Raw genomic sequence first — 19562 nt, 5'->3', positions numbered from 1 at the left:
TCTCTGAAACCATTCCTGATGTCCCATAGAAATTTTCTAATTTCTTTAAACTAACAGGACATTTTGCTTAACTCTCTATTTTGTAATTTAAAGACCAGTGTTTTCATATATGTCTAGTGCCCTCCCTCATTAGATTGTAAGTTTTCATGGTCAGGGAAAATCTCTTACCCTCATTGCATTCTACTCCATTCTTTCCCCAATCCCAACATATAACACAATGCTTATCAAAACACAGAAAAATCAATAAATATTTAATGAATGAGATCTACTTTTCTCTACTACAACTGAAGCTCCTAAGGAAAAGAGAAAATGGCACAGAAATTAAAAAAAAATGACACAAACTTCAGATAGTTATTTTTTAATTAAAATTGCAGATGGCCTGGCCAGTGTGGCTCTGTGGTTGAGTGTTGACCTATGCACCAAGAGGTCACCGGTTCAATTCCCAGTCAGGGTACATGCCCAGGTTGTGGGCCAAACCCCCAGTGAGGGGCATGAAGGAGGCACCAATCAATGTTCTCTCTCATTGATATTTCTATCTCTCTCTCCCTCTCCCTTCCTCTCTCTTTAAAGAAAAAAAAAAGTTTTTAAAAAAAATGCAGATAAAGAACATATAAATTGTCAATGTTCACGTAATAGAATACTATATATTGACAAGTGTCACCCAGTGCACCAAAAGGTTGCAGGTTTGATTCCTGGTCGGAGCACATAACTAGATTGTGGGTTAGGACATGCAACCCTGGTCAGCACATGTATGAGAGGAAATATATCAAGGTTTCCCTCTTACATGAGTGTTTCTCTCTCTCTCTCTCTCTCTCTCTCTCTCCTTCTCTCTCTCTCTCCCGCCCCTTCCTCTTTCTCTAAAAATCAATGAAAAACATAGCCTTGGATGAGGATTAAACAATAAATAAATATGCCCTGACCGGTTTCTCAGTGGTTAGAGTATCCACCTGTGAACCAAAGGGTCACAGGTTCAATTCCCAATCAAAGGCATACACCTGGGTTGTAGGTTCGATTTCCCGGCCCCAGTTGGTGTTGTGCAGGAGGCAACCAATTGAGAGAAACAATATTGATGTTTCTCTCTCGCTCGCTCGCTCTCCCCCTCCCTTCCACTCTATCCAAAAATCAATTGAAAAATATCCATGGGTGATAGATAGATAGATAGAAAGATAGATAGATAGGTAAAAAGACATAAATAAATAAATAAATAAATAAATAAATAAATAAATAAATAAATAATAAAGGCATTAATTACCCACTGTAGAAATTTTAAATATAACTCTGCCAGAGATAACAAGGTTATGATACTTTATTGCCCTTAAACCAACCCTTCACTACTCTTATAAAAACACTCTCTTTTTTTTAAAAGAAGTAAGTTAAAATATCATTGATCACTGTATCTTTCCCACCATATCCTACTATTTCAATACTGTTCTAAGGGGCTAAAAAACTAAATGTGAGCCCTGGCCAGTTTGGCTCCACGCTTAGAATGAAGGCCTGAGGACCAGGGAGACCTGGGTTTGGTTCCCGCTAAGGGCACATACCTCAGTTGCAGTTTGTCCCCGGCCCTAGTTGGGGTTGTGTGGGTGGCAGCCAGTCTATGTCTCTCTCTCACATCAATGTTTCTCTCTCCCTCTTCCTCCCTCTCTCTCCCTCCCACTTTCTGTGAAGATAAATGCAAAAATGTCTTCGGGTGAGAATAAAAAAAAAAAAAAACTAAATGCTAACCTAATATGAAACAGTAAGAAAAATTTTTATGTTAAAAGTTTGCTTTTATATGTTTTGAAATTATGTAATACAGAATGAAAGGAAATATTTTGGGGGAAAAAATCCCAAGAAACTGGAATTTATTAATAATTTGCTCATTCGGGCTAAAATAGAAACATACAAATGAAAAAAAATAAACTGTTTTCAATGTTACTTAAACCACATATTTATTAGCAAATCTAATTAAAGTAAATGGTAATTAGTTTGACATTTCATACACAATTAAACACTAAAATTAAAAATATTTTTAAACAAAAATCATAGACAATTTTGCTGATTTACAATGCTAACTCTAATATACCAACTAAATTTTTTTTCAAAGTGCTATAAAATATCCTGTTTCAAAAGCTGTGGTCTGTGGTAAATATGTTCTTCTTATTACTGAATGAAATACATATACAGCATCATATATGTGTTTTAAGAAACTGGAATGTGAATTTCAAAAATCCAAATGAAAGCAGCTGGTATAATTTGAAGAAGGGAGAGATCATGAATGGCAATAGAGCTGACATTTAATGACATAATCAGGGTGCCTTACTAAAAATATCCTCACTCAATGCATGAGTTAAATAAAACTCTCAGTACTTGTATAATTTTAATTTCATTCAATGAAATGAATACATCAAATACACTATTTGATGTATTTTATCTGGTATTTTATTTACTTCATTTAACTAAGATATATCTCAATCTATTAAGGTTTGTATTTATTAATTTCAATTTAGAGTTGCTAACAATAGATTACTTATAGTTTGCTTTCTATTTATTCAGAAAAACAATTTAAATAAATTATTTCAAAGCAATAAACTTCTGTAAAGCATAGCAAAAATATCACTGAAATAATGAGAAGTAGTCTTAACTACCAAAAAAGCAAATCATATCCAAATAAATATTTGCATTCTGTGATCTCATGCTTTTAGTATTAAACTGAAATATTTTCTTTGAGATGTCAGCAGCATATGTTATTCAAATCTGACAATATTTATAGTAAGCCCTATATATCCTTGAAATAAATCTCGCCTATTTAAATATTCAATATTTTTCATATAAAGGCTATAATTCACTTTGGAAATTTTGGCTTTTTATTTTTAAAAGTTGCTAAGCATTTTCTATAGTAAATTGCACTGTGTTTCTAGTAAAATTTCAGTGTTATGAATAAGAAATCAGCACATAACTCAGAAAACAGAATTCACAAATATCTATTAAAGTTGATATTGACATATCACTCAGTGTTTCTTAATAAAACAGAATATAAAACTTAACTCAAATGCAACATGCTATATATACATACATAAAAAGTTTAAAAGTGAATCTCTAAACAACATAATAAATGGTATATGAGGACTATGAATGATTAAGCACAAAATTTATACTGATCAAGTGAAAATAAGAATATCATTTAATAATTCTTTCATTTTATAGAAGAACTGGTTCTAAAACTTAACTGAAATTTCTGCATTTTAAAAATTCTGGATCAATAGTAAATTTCCTTGAAAATGTGAGCATTTACTCTACAAATTTCATTCTAAAAGTTATATATTATTGAAAAAACAGTATCAGCAAATAAAGAACTTTAGATAAACTATTTTCTGAAAGTTACGTTGCTTTTCAAAATAGCTAATTGAAAATCATCCTGTAAAAATAAGCTTATTAATTAGGATGAGAAAGCAAAGATAATCTCAATTTTAAAATGTAGAAATATTTCACTAGAATATAATTTCATATATTTAGACCTTAGTTCATATATCTAAACAATTACTTCTTTAATATATTAAAAGTATTGCTTTCAACAACAAAAAAAAAGGTTATGATTAATCACTATTGGCTTTCTTTCTGTGCCTCTTAGAATTTAGAGAAATATGACCTCCAAATAAAGTAACCCAATACTAAATGATAATAAGGGCTAAAATCAATTTCTTCCTACTGTAATGATTATACATATATATGTCAAACATTTTAAATGTATGTAATGGGTATACTTTTCTCAGTGGCTATAAATACACATAAAATTGTTATTTAGTGATAAATACTCTGGCCTTAATATTAATATGCAACTTTTTCTTTCATCTTTGTACCTTCTTAAAGAGAAAAAGGAGATTTGCCCTTGCAGTTCCTATTACATTATAAAGCAGCAACATTTTACAATAGCTCCAACATGAATTAAGTTATAACCCCAACAACAGTTATCACTACCACAAAAGATATTATAACCTAATAAATTTAAGATATTAAAGAGATATTTAGTGTCTCAGTAAAAGGCAGTATAAATTTAGATATTTTCCTTAAGTTTTGTATAAAACCAACACACTGACATAAAACAGATACAACTGTTTTTTTCCCCTCCTAAGACAATAAACAAAAGTTACCATAAACCAAATTTCTTTTAACATAATACTTACCAACATGTGGGTAGTTTCAGAAGTTTGCCATAAAGAGCAGTGCTGAAGGAAGGAATAATTGGTACAGGTAAGCAGTAAGATCCCCTACAATCCAAAGACGTCAGTCCTGCCTGGAAACCAAATATCTGAAACAAAAAGAAAAGATCCAAATGTTCACAAAGTTTTAATAAGCACAGGATGAAATACGTCAGTTTCAATTTGCTCTACAACAGCTGCACACTAAATATGTTCCAATGTCTTTTTCCACTTCCCAAACATCAACATTTTCTTCTATTCAATTTGACATTAAGTCAGAATTTAAAAATTTAAATGTACACTATTTCTTTCACATCCCTGCTCTTTTTTGACTGATTTTAAGTTTGATGTTTTATTTCCATACATAATTCTCAGAGTTTTATTTTTATCTGCTAAAATGCACATATTTTATATTAATATAAACAACTGACTACCTTGAGTACATTGTAGAGATTCACTTTAATAAATTACTATCAATATAATTTTGTGCCTAAAAGAACATGAACTACATCAAGAATAATCTGTTTTTGTTTTGTTTTTTTAGGTTGTATTAATTTATTTATCTGTTTGTTTATTGGTATGTGCCCCTAGCGGGAACCGAACCCGGGACTCTCTGGTCCACAGGCCGATGCTCCAACCGCTGAGCCGAACCGGCCAGGGCAAGAACAATCTTAATAGTGTATTTTGCCTTCAACTTACACTATTTACAAAGCAAAAAGAATATCCTAATATATCCTAAGATGTTATATCTTTCCCTTTTGTGTATGAAAATAATTGTTGGGCTAAGATTTTTCACCCAGGCTATTTGGAACATTAATTGCTCTTCTTATGTTTATATTTAAAATGAGCAAATCACACTCAAAAATTTTATAAGTATTCCCTATAATTTCTGAACACTAGATTTGCCTTAATGGGAAAAACCAATATAACATCACATTTTACATGAAACACTACAGAGAACTAAATATGATATTTCTGCTCCAATTATTTCCAATCAGGTAAAAGATAAACATCTCAAACAGGAAATACTGACACACAGGGATACAAAACAAAGAGTTACTGTTTTTCAATAAGATGCAAAAGCAGCTTAACCCCAACATTTATCTTTCATTATTACTTTTTATTCCTTGGGTTTATAAAGCATGAACTTTCCCATCTCTAGGATTAACAATAAATACTACGTTCTATAGTAAAATATGTTTAGAAATTCTCAACAAATAATTTTCAAAATAAAATACTTTCATGTAATGAACATAAACCAACGATCAATTTCTTAGAAAGTACTAAGCTACTTCCAAATGGTTTCAAAAAGCTATTATTCCCTTATCCTTCATCAAACTTACAATGTCAAATCCTTTCCTCTAAAATCAGTTTTCAGGGAAAATAATAAATTTTTGGAAATAAGACATTAGAATTACATAGTTTCAGACAAACCTGCATTTCAAAGGACCTACCTATCTAATTTCCTAACAATGAAAATAAAAGTGACACATCTATTAATTCCTCTAATTAATTCCACTATTAAGATAGGTGGCAAAAAATACAGAATTGAGAGAAAAAAATGTTTCTAACACTTAAATGATCAACTTTAAAAATTAAGTTATTTCACCATCATTCCTTTTGAAGACTAATTCTGAGAAACACTGTATACAAAGAACTTCTGAGCACTGTGCAATTTCAGCATTTCATATTTCCTCTGAAAAGTCCATTATTTAAAGAATTCTGAAATTTATCATTATTAATATCACTTAATACAAAACATGATTATTAAAAAATGCCCAACCTCCAAATATTTCTAAAGTGTCCATAAGGATAATATTTCATCACATTAGATTATCTATATCCAGCTAAGAACTCTCTCAAGCTACTTTCTCATATTCTATGAAATGCCCCAACAGTATAATCACAGACACTATCATTAATTGTACTCAGATGGAAACTGGGTGGAGAGGAGATCCCCTGCTGGCTATTTGCAGAACTGCAAAGAACTGTGGAGAAACTACATACTATTCTGTAATTTTTTGGAAGATGTACTAAATTTACATTTTGTCCAGAGATGCTTCTAAGGGAACATTCATACAAGTATAGATTATAATGAAAAAGGGCCTATCTACAACATCAAAAAAAATTGTTTCAATATAACCAATTTTCAACTCTTTCCTTTAAATTACAGCAGTAAGATAATTAGATTTACAATACCTATATAACCTAATAACTTGTCGACAACCCTTAACCAACATTACAAACACTGCATCTAAAGAAGGAAAACCAGCACAGTATGAATTAAGGCTGCTTTCACCAAGGATAGTTCATATATTCAGAAATGGAATAAAAGTATCGAACACTGCAAAAGAATAGTCCGAAGCAGTTAAGATTATATGAAGCAATAAGTTTAAATACCAATAGAAATTTTAGCTGAAGGAAATATCAACTTGAATAAGATGATTTACACATCACATTAAATGAAAAATTAAACATACAGTGCCATATTTTTTTAAATCCAAAAAAAATAAAAACATAAATACATGATATATAGTAACACTTTCAAACAAATATTCTTGAATTAGCATCTCATATAGAAAAAAAGCAGAATTAAAAACAATTCATTTCTAATAATTAATTTTTAATAAATTTAGATGCTAACTTAGGCTTTGCAATGGTAAAAATAAAAACTATAAAAAGCACACATAACTGTAAGTGACAATGAAAACACATAATTATGATGTAAAACAAATCATTTTTATTTTGTTGTCATTATAATAAACTCAGTATAACAGTATAACCAGTATACTAAAGATTTGTCCCTTTATTAAAGGGACAAAAGAAAAAACTCCAGCACTGCCTTCATGTCAAAAATTAATCTGTACATAATAATATAATGGAATATATAAAGAGTAAAAAAATTATTATAACTAGAAATCTATAGCCTAAGAATAAACAGTTTAGAAAAAAAAAAAAAAGCCTTTAGGAGAGAAGAATGGAAACAGACCTAGTTGATTAAAAATTAGAACTTCACAGCTAGAACTGCTTAGATATTATTTAACTAAATCACCTCATTTCACATATGTAAAAAAATGAAGTCTAAAAAAGAATAAAGGACTTCTTCAAAATTACACATTGCTAGAACAGTTATATAATAATTCATTTTATTTAGCTCATCTATTAGCTCACAATTTCACTCTGCCTTACTATCTCCCTCCATTTCCTCCTTCCCTTCTCCAAAAAAGTATGATTGATTCTCCACTTATTCTTAAAGAAAAAACAATCTTTCTCACCACAACCTCTCCTCCAACCATCAGTAAAATTCTATTTCTCACCTTGATCAGCAAATTGCTTCAAAGAGTCCCCTAGAGAATGCTTCATGTGTTTTTGTTCATTGCCTACTCATTCCTTAAACCCTCTAAATCTAATTGCTGTCCTGTATCTACTGTAACAAAAAGAAATTCTGGACTAAAACTGATATTTAAGTTCTTTTCTTATGGAGAGAAACAAAGTATTTTCTCTTGGTGGTGGTGGTTTTTTTTTGTTTTTGTTTTTCTTATACCAACAGTTTAAGTGAGGAAATAATAAATAATAGTTGACTTGCCCTGGCCAGTTTGGCTGAGGGGTTAGAGCGTTGGTCTGCAGACCAAGGAGCCCGGGTTCGAGTCCAGCCAAGGGCACGTACCTTAGTTGCAGTTCATCCCCACCCCGGCCCCAGGTAGGGTCGTGCAGGTGGCAACCAATCAATGTATCTCTCTCACATAGATGTTTCTCTTTCTCTCTCCCTTCCACTCTGCCTGAAGATAAATGTAAAAGTATCCTTGGGTGAGGATTAAAAATAATAAGAACAATAATAAAAGCTGACTTTTCCATCACCTGGAATTTTAAAAAATATAAACACTGTCATTCTATCACCCATAACATTAAAGAAATAAAATGCTTCAAAACACAGGGTGGGCAAAAGTGTATTTACAGTAGTCTGTATATAAAGTAATACAATAATTAAATAATAATACAAGAATAAACTGTTTCACATGTTCACAACTGTAAACCTATTTTTGCCCCAACCTGTATATAACTAATAATTACAACTCAACAGTAAAAAGACAAATAACTCAATTTAAAAATGGGCAAAAGATCTTGCCCTGACTGGTTTGCTCAACCATTACAGTGTCGGCCCTCGGACCAAAGAGTCATGAGTTCGGTTCCAGTCAAGGACACGTACCTCAGATGCAGTTTGGTCCCCAGCCCTGGTCAGGGTTGTGCAGGAGGCAACCAGTCCATGTGTCTCTCTCGCATCAATGCTTCTCTCTCTCTCCTTTCTCTCTCTCTCCTTCTTCTCCCACCCCCCCACCCCCATCTAAAGATAAATGGGAAAATATCCTCAGGTGAGGATTAAAAAAAAAGATCTTAATAGATATTTTCCAAAGAAGATATGCAAGTAGCCAATAAGCAAATAAAAATAATGCTCAACATCAGTCATTATGGAAAGATGAATCAAAACCACAAGATAACACTTCACAACCACTAAGATAACTAAAATTAAAAAGGCAATGAATAACAAGGTTAATGCAGATGTGGAGAAAAATAGGAATACTCATTCACTGTTGGTGGAATAGTAAAATAATATGACAATCTCCTTAGAAAAAAAATGTGGTAGTCCCTAAAAATGTTAAAAAAAAAAAAAAAAAAATGACCAGGCAACTTCATAACTAGGTATACACCCAAGAGAAAATGAAAACTTGTGTTCGTGTTTCAGGCTCCGTAGGCCAAGAGGGGTTTGGAGGTGGCAACTGTGGGAGGAGGCAGCTGTGGGAGGCTAAGGAGCTCAAGCCTGGACCAATTCTGCATTGGAGGCCACAAGCCCTGATCCTGCAGCCCATGGAGAGGCAAGAACAGCCAAATGGGCAACTGAGCCAGAGCTCCCTGACCATGCAGAGCTCCCTGAAGCTAAAATCAGGATGTTCCACTTCATAAGGGATGTGGAGCCTGAGGATGCCATTGTCCTGAAGGACTCCTTTGCTATTCACCATCAGCATAGGAAATGAATGTTGTCAGGTAGCTTTGGATATAACCCCTTCCCTCAGCATTACAGATGGCAACATGACAGGGAGTAGGCCTGCCAGCTATAGAATGCAGGCTGGGGCTACCCATTGGGATGCTAGAAATGTCGGGTGGCTTCAGGGACAAGTTTCGGATGATGAACAACATGATTGGGAACATGGAACACATGACTGCTGAAGGCAACTCCCAGACCTTTTCATCCTCCACTGTCATCTCCTACTCCAATACAGGTGATGGTGCCCCCAAGGTCTACCAGGAGACAACAGAGATGCACTTGGCACCAGGCTGGATCCAGGACCATATGGCAGTTGGACAGTAGACTAGAGCATATGTCCTTTGGGCATCACACCCAATACTGGCTCACATCCTCCAGCACTCCCGAAACCACAGCATAGGGGACCAGGAGGAGCAGCAGGGCTATGTCAACCTGAATGAAAGTGAGGTCGCAGCATTTGATGATGAATGGCAGAGGGAAACATCCAGATTTCTGCAACAGCACCCTCTGGAATTGCAATGGTATGAGACTTCAGCGGGGGGGAATGGAAGGGGCCTGCCCACCTGGTTATACAGGGCCTAAGGACTCCCCCTCGACAGTCCTGCTGCTATGCCTGGTGAGGGCGCAGGGCCCTCAGCTTCTTATGCCGGCTGAGAAGCTGAGAAATCATTCCCTGAAATAACTCCCACTCCCATTTTAAGATTAAGTCAAGCTGGCCCTCACCTCTTTCTGAGGGTCTCAGGGAGAACTTTTCACTGCCCCCTTTACCTACTTTTCCTTTCCTTAATCCCCTAACCACAAGGACTCCACATCTCCTGTATACGCTAACTTGATTTTTCATTTTGCTGCTCCATCTTTAAACCTCCTCACCTTCCCCATTCTATCCCTGCCACACATTGAAGGCTTTTGGGAGGAGCTCTGGGTTTGGATATTTTTGTCATCCTCCTCCTCAGATACTCTGCTACAGGGGCCAAAGCCCTCATAGCCAACGCTGTGTGTGGAGAGTGGAGAGAGAGGACTGGTTCCCCACACTTTCCTCTTCCCACCCCCACACATCACAACAAGCTTCTCTAGGTCCTTTGCTGCCTTCATTTTTTAATTTGTGCAACTTGTAACTAGGTGTTTATAGAATAAAAGAGAATGGAAGAAAACCTGTGTTCACACAAAAACCTATACATGAATGTTCATAGCTATATTATTCATAATAGCCAACAAGTGGAAACAATACAAATGCCATCAACAAATAAACAAAATATAATATATCCATACAATGTAATATTCAGCCATAAAAAAGGAATAATGTTATATATGGTATAATATGGTGAACCTTGAAAACATTATGCTAAGTTAAAAAAAAGTCACAAAAGACCTCCTATTGAATGATTCCACTTATATGAAATGTCCAGTATAGGCCACTACATAGAGATAAAAAGTAGATTAATGGTTACAAGTGGCAGGAAGGCAAGAATAAATGGGAAATGAATGCTAATGGGGTAGAGAACTTCTTTTTCAGGTAAAGTTCTGGAATTAGTATAGTAGATGGTGGTGGTAACTGTATTAACTCTGTGGAAACTCTAACTCATTTTAACACTACAATAGTGAAAATTAAACTTTGAAAACTTCCTCAAAAGTTATATATAGTAATCATCCCAATTAACATGAATTGCTAATAAACTATATTAAAAAATGAATACTTTTTGACTCAGTTCCAACTAGTCATGTAAACTAACTCTACTAAATCCTGAAATTTTTAAAATGTACCAGACCACTGAAGAAGCATCAAAAATGCAATGAAATATTCAAGACTCAAGGCTTTTTAAAGCACTCAATATTCATATTACTAATCAAAAGTTTTTCTATAAATATTATACTATTCCCACTATGTCCACACCTTGCTTCTTAGTGCATTTAACTTATCCATTATAAGGATCGTCAAACTAACTAAATATAAAAGACAACTAGACAGCATATGTAGCAAAAGACCTTTTCCCAAAACATAACTTTATGAGGACTAAATTATAACTAACTTTTATATTACCCAGTAAATTTAATTGGGATTTTAACATATTAACAATGTAGAAATAAAAAGTATTCCAATAACTTTCATGTCAGTGTGGATGATAACCACACTGGTGACCAATGGCTTTGATGATCATTTTCCTTGAATATAGGGCATGTCTTATTCATTTTCTAAAATATATTTTACTGATTTTTTTTAGAGAAAGAGGAAAGGAGAGAGAGATAGAGAAACATCGATCAGCTGCCTTCTGCACGTCCCCTACTGGGGATGGAGGCTGCAACCCAGGCATGTGCTCTGATCTGGAATCAAACTGGGACCTCTCAATCCATGGGACAACGCTCAATCCACTAAGCCACACCGGCTGGGCATCTTATTCATTTTTAATGCCGAGTGTCTTCAATATAGAAAGAACTTAATATTTACCAAATTAATGAATACAACATAAGTAGAATACCTTGGAAAGAATAGCGAATTGCCTAAAATTAGACCTATCTCAACAAAACAAAGCAAATGTTCTTAACATTATAATCTGGTATTCAAATTGTACCAATATTTTACAAAATCATACATCCCAGTGTATTAATTGTGGTAATTAATTTTAAAAGCACAAATATAAAATAATATATATCTAGCTTTCAAAAATATCTTCTGCTATTCTCTGCATGACGTAAAGCAGTGATAAATCATAATAATAATAACACTCAAAGAATCACACTACAACATGACATTGTGGTTCCTCCATCAAGGGAGTGGAGCGTCCTCCATCCTTTATAAGGGCCTTGTACAGGCAGCTAGGAAAACATGTTCTGCTTTATATGGTTTAAAACAGTCAAAATTTGACATCTTAAATACACTTATAGGTTATATAAAACTGATAACTTTTTAATTTTTTTTCTTTTATTGATTTTAGAGAGAGAGAAAGAAAGGGAGAGAGAGATAGAAACATCAATGAGAGAGAACATCAACTGGCTGCCTCCTCCATGCCCCCCACTAGGAACTGGGCCCACAACCTGGGTGTGTGCCCTGACCAGGAATTGAACTGGTGACCTCTTGGTGCATGGGTCGATGCTCAACCACTGAGCCACACCAGCCGGGCTAAAAGTGATATCTTTAAATTGGTATCTTTTTAATTACAAATATAGAAATACTTAAGAATTTTAAAATATCAAACAATAAACATGAACCAATAGTCAGGAGTCTATTTTTAGATTCCTCTAATTTTTTAGTACTTTACATAAAACTTAATATATTTTTAACACCTATTCTTTTTTTTTTTCATTTTTTTATTTTTCTTATTTTCTAATTACAGTTTTATAGTATTATATTAGTTTCAAGTGTATAACATAATGATTAGACATTTATATACCTTACCAAGTGATTACCCCAATAAGCTAGTACTCACCTAACACCATACATAGTTATTACAATATTACTGACTATATTCCTTACGTTGTACTTTACATGCCCATGACTATTTTTATAACTGGTAATTTGTACTCCTTAATCCCTTTCACCTTTTTCACCCATTCCCCCAGCTGCCCTTCCCATCTAGTGACCATCAATTTGTTATCTGTATCTATACATTTGTTTGTTTTGTTCAAAAAGATATATGCACCCCTACATACATTGCAACATTTACAATAACCAATATATGGAAGCAACGTAAGTGTTCATAGACAGACAAATGAATAAAGATGTGCTACATATGGGGTGGGCAAAAGTTGGTTTACAGTTGTAATACAAATAAATAATATAATAATTAATAAATAATAGAAGAATAAACTCCATTTTATTTACAACTGTAAACCTACTTTTGCCAAACCCCGGTATATACAATGGAAGATTACTCAACCATAAAAGTGAAGTCTTGCTATTTGTGACAACATGGGTGGACCTACAGGATATTATGCCGTTTTGTACTTACTCTTGAATTCAACTTTGTATAGTTTCCTTTAGACCATAAACAGAATTTAATTACATACATGCTATCTCTACTTAGACTATACAGCTGTGTTTGCTTAGCAGAAACACTTACTGATCAACATCTGAGTTTATCTTTTTGTATTATTTACACTTATACTGGGATATATTACTTATCTACAAAAAACAAAATAAGAGCTGAGCGAAGCATCCAATAATTAACTTTACATAACTTGATATAAAGTAATCAAAAAGTGTTCCTTCCGAGATATCTTAACAGGCTGGGAGGCCTCCACTGTGTGGCAACTGCAGAATCACTTGCAAGTGAAGGAAGCAATAATAGCTATTGATGATTAAGCACTTTTCCTGTGCCAGGGCTGTATGTACTAAGGCTGTACTATGACATACCTTGTCTCATTTTATCTTCACTCCAACATCATGAGGTCCCAATAATCCATTTCAAAAAAATCAGGCTTTTATGGAGAAGGGAGTGAAGAAATGTAATTGGCTTCAGGAACCGAAAAATGGCGGCGGAGTGAACAGAGCTACAAAGACCGTCTCCCAGAACCAAACTGGAATTACAACTATAACACAGACAAATTGACAGGAAAAACCAACAGAAAAGCAGCTTGCGAGTACCATTCAACGAGGGACACTGACTCCATCCCGGAGAGGGAGCCACAAACAGCAGAACACCAACACCCACAGGGAGAACTTGACAGGCTCCAAAGCCCACAATGAGAGCCCAAATGGTGAAACACAGAAACAGAAGCCAAATGAAAGAGCAAGAGACCTCCACCGAAGATGAGATCAATGTGGAGCAATTAGGCATGTTAACAGAGCTAGAATTCAGAGCCATGATCTTGAGGAAGCTGAACAGCATGAGAAAGGACATAGAGACACTGAAAATAAGCCAATTAGAAATTAAAATCCAACAAGAAGAGATAAAAAAATGACATATCAGAAATGAAAACCACATTGGAAGGTTTAAAAAGCAGAGTAGAGGAAGTTGAGGACCGGATCAGTGAATTAGAAGACGGGGTAGAAAAAATCAACCAATCAGAAAAACAAAAGGAAAAAACTATTAAAAAACAGGAAGACTGCTTAAGAGAACTATGGGACAACTGGAAATGTAATAATATTCGCATCATAGGAGTCCCCGAAGAAGAAGAAAATGAGCAAGGGATAGAGAATATATTCAAAAAAATGGTGAGAGAAAACTTCCCTAATTTGGTGAAGGAAGAAGGCATTCAAGTTCAAGAAGCACAGAGAGTCCCAAGTAAGAAGAACTCAAATAGGCCCACACCAAGACACATAGTAATTAAAATGCCACAAATTAAAGACAAAGAGAGAATTCTAAAAGCAGCAAGAGATAAGCGACAGGTTACCTACAAAGGGAACCCCATAAGGCTCTCAGCTGACTTCTCACAAGAAACACTACAGGCCAGAAGAGAATGGCATGAAGTAATCAAAGTCATGAAAAACAAGAATCTAAATCCAAGACTACTCTACCCAGCAAGGCTATCATTCAAAATAGAAGATCAAATAAAGAGCTTCCCAGACAAAAAAAGGCTAAGGGAATACATTAGCACCAAACCAGCACTGCAAGAAATGTTAAAAGGACTGCTGTAATTAGCAGTAGAAATGGGAAGAAAAATAGAACCACACTAAACAAAAATGGCAATAAATAAGTACATATCAATAATCACCTTCAATGTAAATGGACTGAATGCTCCCATAAAGAGACACAGAGTAGCTGATTGGATAAGAAAGCATGACTCATCTATATGTTGCTTACAAGAGACCCACCTCTCAACAAAAGACTCACATAGGTTGAAAGTGAAGGGATGGAAAAAAATTTTCCAAGCAAATGGAAAGCAAAAAAAAGCTGGGGTAGCAATTCTCATATCTGATAAAATAGATTTCAAAATGAAGACCATAACTAGAGACAAAGACAGCCACTACATAATATTGAAAGGATCTATCCAACAGGAAGATATAACCTTGATAAACATATATGCACCCAATATAGGAGCACCAAAATATATTAAAAATCTTCTGGAGGACTTCCAAGGAGAAATAGACAACAATACAATCATAGCATGGGACTTCAACACCCCGTTGACAGCACTGGGTAGATCCTCTAGGCAAAAAATTAGCAAGGAAACACAGACTCTAAATGAAGCATGAGACCAAATGGATTTAATAGATATCTACGGAGAATTACACCCCAAAACTACACAATTCACATTCTTCTCAAGTTCACATGGGACATTCTCAAAGATAGACCACATGATAGGACACAAACTAAGTCTCTACAAGTTCAGAAAGACTGAAATCATATCAAGCATCTTCTCAGATCACAGTGGCATGAAACTAGTAATCAATTGCAACAAGAACTTGCAAAGACTTTGAACACATGGAAGCTAAATAGCATGTCATTAAACAATGAATGGGTTACAGAGGAGATCAAGGAAGAAATTAAAAACTTCCTGGAAACCAATGAAAATGAACACACAACAACACAAAATCTATGGATGCACCAAAAGCAGTTCTGAGAGGGAAGTTCATAGCACTACAGGCCTACCTCAAAAAACAAGGAAAATCTCTCATAGAATATCTAACCTCACAACTTAAAGACATAGAGAGCAAACAAAAAGAAAACCCCAGAGCAAGTAGAAGGAAGGAAATAGTAAAGATCAGAGCAGAAATAAATGACATAGAGACCAAAAAAACAATTCAAAGGATCAATGAAACAAAGAGCTGGTATTTCAGAAAGATAAACAAGATTGATGGACCCTTAGCTAGACTCACCAAGAAACAAAGAGAGAGAACCCAAATACACAAAATCAGAAATGAAAGTGGAGAAGTAACAACCAACACCACGGAAATACAAAAGATCGTTAACAACTACTATGAAGAACTATATGGCAACAAATTCGACAATCTAAGAGAAATGGACAAATTTCTAGAAACACACAGTCTCCCAAAACTATTCCCGGAAGAGATAGAAAACTTGAACAGACCAATAACAACTAAGGAAATTGAAGAGGTAATCAAGACTCTCCCAGCAAACAAAAGCCCAGGCCCAGATGGCTTCACGGGGGAGTTTTATCGAACATTCAAAAAAGAACTAACACCCATTCTCCACAAACTATTTCAAAAAATTCAAGAACAAGGAAGACTTCCAAACATGTTCTATGAAGCCAGCATAATTCTAATTCCAAAACCAGAAAAAGACACTACAAAGAAAGAAAACTTCAGGCCAATATCCCTGATGAACACAGACGCCAAAATCCTGAACAAAATATTAGCAAATCGGATCCAGAAATACATCAAAAAAATTATTCACCATGACCAAGTGGGATTCATTCCAGGGATGCAAGGCTGGTACAATATTCGCAAATCAATAAACGTGATACACCACATAAACAAAATGAAGAATAAAAACCACATGATCGCCCTGGCCGGTTTGGTTCAGCGGTTAGAGCGTCGGCCTGCGGTCCTGAGAGACCCAGGTTCGGTTCCCGCTAAGGGCATGTACCTCGGTTGCAGTTTGTCCCCGGCCCTGGTTGGTTGTGCGGGTGGCAGCCACTCGATGTGTTCCTTTCACATCGATGTTTCTCTCTCTCGCTCTCTGTTCCTCTCTCTCCCTCCCACTCTACCTTAACAACAAAAAAACAAAAAAAAAAAAAATGGAAAAATATCCTCGGGTGAGGAAAAAAAAAAAAAAAAAACCACATGATCATATCAATAGATCCTGAAAAGGCATTCGAAAAAATCCAGCATCCATTTCTGATAAAAACGCTCAGCAATGTAGGAATAGAGGGATCATATCTCGACATTATAAAGGCTATATATGAAAGACCTACAGCCAACATCATACTAAATGGACAGAAACTAAAAACATTTCCATTAAGAACAGGAACAAGACAAGGATGTCCACTTTCGCCACTCTTATTTAACATTGTACTGGAAGTCTTAGCCACAGCAATCAGACATGGAGAAAAAATAAAAGGGATCCAAATTGGAAAGGAGGAAGTTAAACTGTCATTATTTGCAGATGGCATGATATTGAACACAGAAAACCCTAAAGACTCCATCAAAATTCTATTAGACAATAAATGAATTTCGCAAAGTAGCAGGATACAAAATTAACGTCAAGAAATCGACGGCATTCTTGTACACCACTGATGAACTCACAGAAAGAGAAACTGAAAAAACAATCCCATTTACCGTCGCGCCAAAAAAATTACAATACCTAGGAATAAACTTAACCAAAGAAGTAAAGGACCTATTTGCAGAAAACTACAGGTCATTGAAAAAAGAAATAGAGGAAGATATAAAAAGTGGAAGCACATACCCTGTTCATGGATTGGAAGAATTAACATAATTAAAATGTCCATACTACCCAAAGCAATCTATAGATTCAATGCAATCCCCATCAAAATACCAACGACATATTTCATAGAACTAGAACAAATACTTCAAAAGTTCATATGGAACCAAAAAAGACCCCGAATAGCCACAGCAATCTTGAAAAAGAAGAACAAAGTTGGTGGGATCACAATACCAGATATCAGGTTATACTACAAAGTGACTGTAACCAAAACAGCCTGGTACTGGCACAAGAACAGGCACATAGACCAGTGGAACAGAACTGAAAACCCAAAAATGGACCCAAGGCAATACGCTCAATTAATATTTGACAAAGGTGGCAAGAGCATACAGTGGAGTAAAGACAGCCTCTTTAATAAATGGTGTTGGGGAAATTGGACAGCTACATGCAAAAAAATGAAACTAGACCATCAACTGACACCACACACAAAAATAAACTCAAAATGGATAAAAGACTTAAATGTGACCCATGAATCCATAAAAATTCTAGAAGAAAATGTAGGCAACAAAATTTCAGACATCATACGAAGCAGAATTTTCACTGATACGTCACCTAAGGCAACAGAAATAAAGGAGAAAATGAACACATGGGACTACATCAAACTAAAAAGCTTCTGCACAGCAAAAGACACAATCATCAAAATGGAAAGGCAACCCACTGTATGGGAGAACATCATTGCCAATGATGTATCAGATAAGGGGTTAATCTCCAATATATAGAGAGTGCTCATACAACTCCACAAAAGGAAGACAAAGAACCCAATTAAAAAATGAGCAGAGGAGCTGAATAGACACCTCTCCAAACAGGACATACAAATGGCCAAGAGACATATGAAGAAATGCTCAACATCACTAATCATCAGAGAGATGCAAATTAAAACAACAATGAGGTATCACCTCACACCTGTCAGAATGGCCGCCATCAACAAATCATCAAACAACAAGTGTTGGCGAGGGTGTGGAGAAAAGGGAACTCTAATACACTGCTGGTGGGAATGCAGACTGGTGCAGCCGCTATGGAAAACAATATGGTGCTACCTCAAAAAATTAAAAATTGAACTTCCATTTGACCCAGTGATCCCACTGCTGGGAATATACCCTAAGAAGCCTGAAACACCAATCAGGAAGAATATATGTACCCCCATGTTCATAGCAGCACTATTTACAATAGCTAAGATCTGGAAACAGCCCAAGTGTCCACCAGTAGACGAATGGATAAAAAAGCTGTGGTACATATACACAATGGAGTACTATGCAGCGGTAAGAAAGAAAGATCTCTTATCCTTTGAGACTACATGGGGGGATCTGGAAAGTATTATCCTAAGTGAAAGAAGCCAAGCAGAAAAAGACAAATACCACATGATCTCACTTATATACGGAATATAATGAACATAACAGTCTGAGCAATACAGTAGACCCAGAAACATGGAAGTAGGGCACAGACTGACATCCCTCAGAAGAGGTGTGGGGGGGGTGGGGGGTGGGAAGAGATAAACCACAGAACTTATATGCATATTTGCATGACCAATGGACATGGACAACTAAGCCGGGGACGGGGAGGAGGTGGGGTGGGGTGGGGGTGCCAATGGGGTAAAAAGGTAAAAAATCTGTAACAAAAAAATAAATAAAAATTCATAAAAAAGCCCTGGCCAGTTTGGCTCAGCGGTCAGAGCATCGGCCTGCGGTCTGGAGAGACCCGGGTTCGGTTCCCGCTAAGGGCACGTACTTCGGTTGCAGTTTGTCCCCGGCCCTGGTTGGTCGTGCGGGTGGCAGCCACTCGATGTGTCCCTTTCACATCGATGTTTCTCTCTCTCTCTCCCTTCCTCTCTCTCCCTCCCACTCTATCTGTACAAAAAATGGAAAAATATCCTCGGGTGAGTATAAAAAAAAAAAAAAAAAATTCATAAAAAAAAAAAAGTGTTCCTTCCACATCAAGAAATTAACATGAATTCAATAAGAGGAAATTGATGAAAAAATAAATGTTAAACCCTCCTTATAAAACATT

The 19562-nt window shown here is 35.4% G+C and overlaps 1 protein-coding gene and 1 pseudogene across 9 annotated transcripts in view; one reads left to right on the top strand and one right to left on the bottom strand.

The window, feature by feature from the left end:
* VPS13B (vacuolar protein sorting 13 homolog B) overlaps positions 1–19562 on the bottom strand; it is an 867799-nt gene that overhangs the window by 753987 nt on the left and 94250 nt on the right. For all 9 annotated transcript variants that reach the window (XR_004959842.1, XR_004959841.1, XM_036263824.1 and 6 more), the window contains exon 16: positions 4164–4288. Coding sequence is in view for 7 of the 9 variants with exons in the window: in XM_036263824.1 (XP_036119717.1) it covers positions 4164–4288 (125 nt within the window). In the remaining 2 variants the exon portion in view is untranslated. The remainder of the gene's footprint in view (positions 1–4163; positions 4289–19562) is intronic.
* On the top strand, positions 9122–9801 carry LOC118631837 (annotated as a pseudogene).

The sequence above is a fragment of the Molossus molossus genome, unplaced genomic scaffold, assembly GCF_014108415.1.
Source record: "Molossus molossus isolate mMolMol1 unplaced genomic scaffold, mMolMol1.p scaffold_m16_p_16, whole genome shotgun sequence".
Classification (NCBI taxonomy): domain Eukaryota; kingdom Metazoa; phylum Chordata; class Mammalia; order Chiroptera; family Molossidae; genus Molossus; species Molossus molossus.
This window is presented reverse-complemented; position numbering and strand designations above follow the sequence as displayed.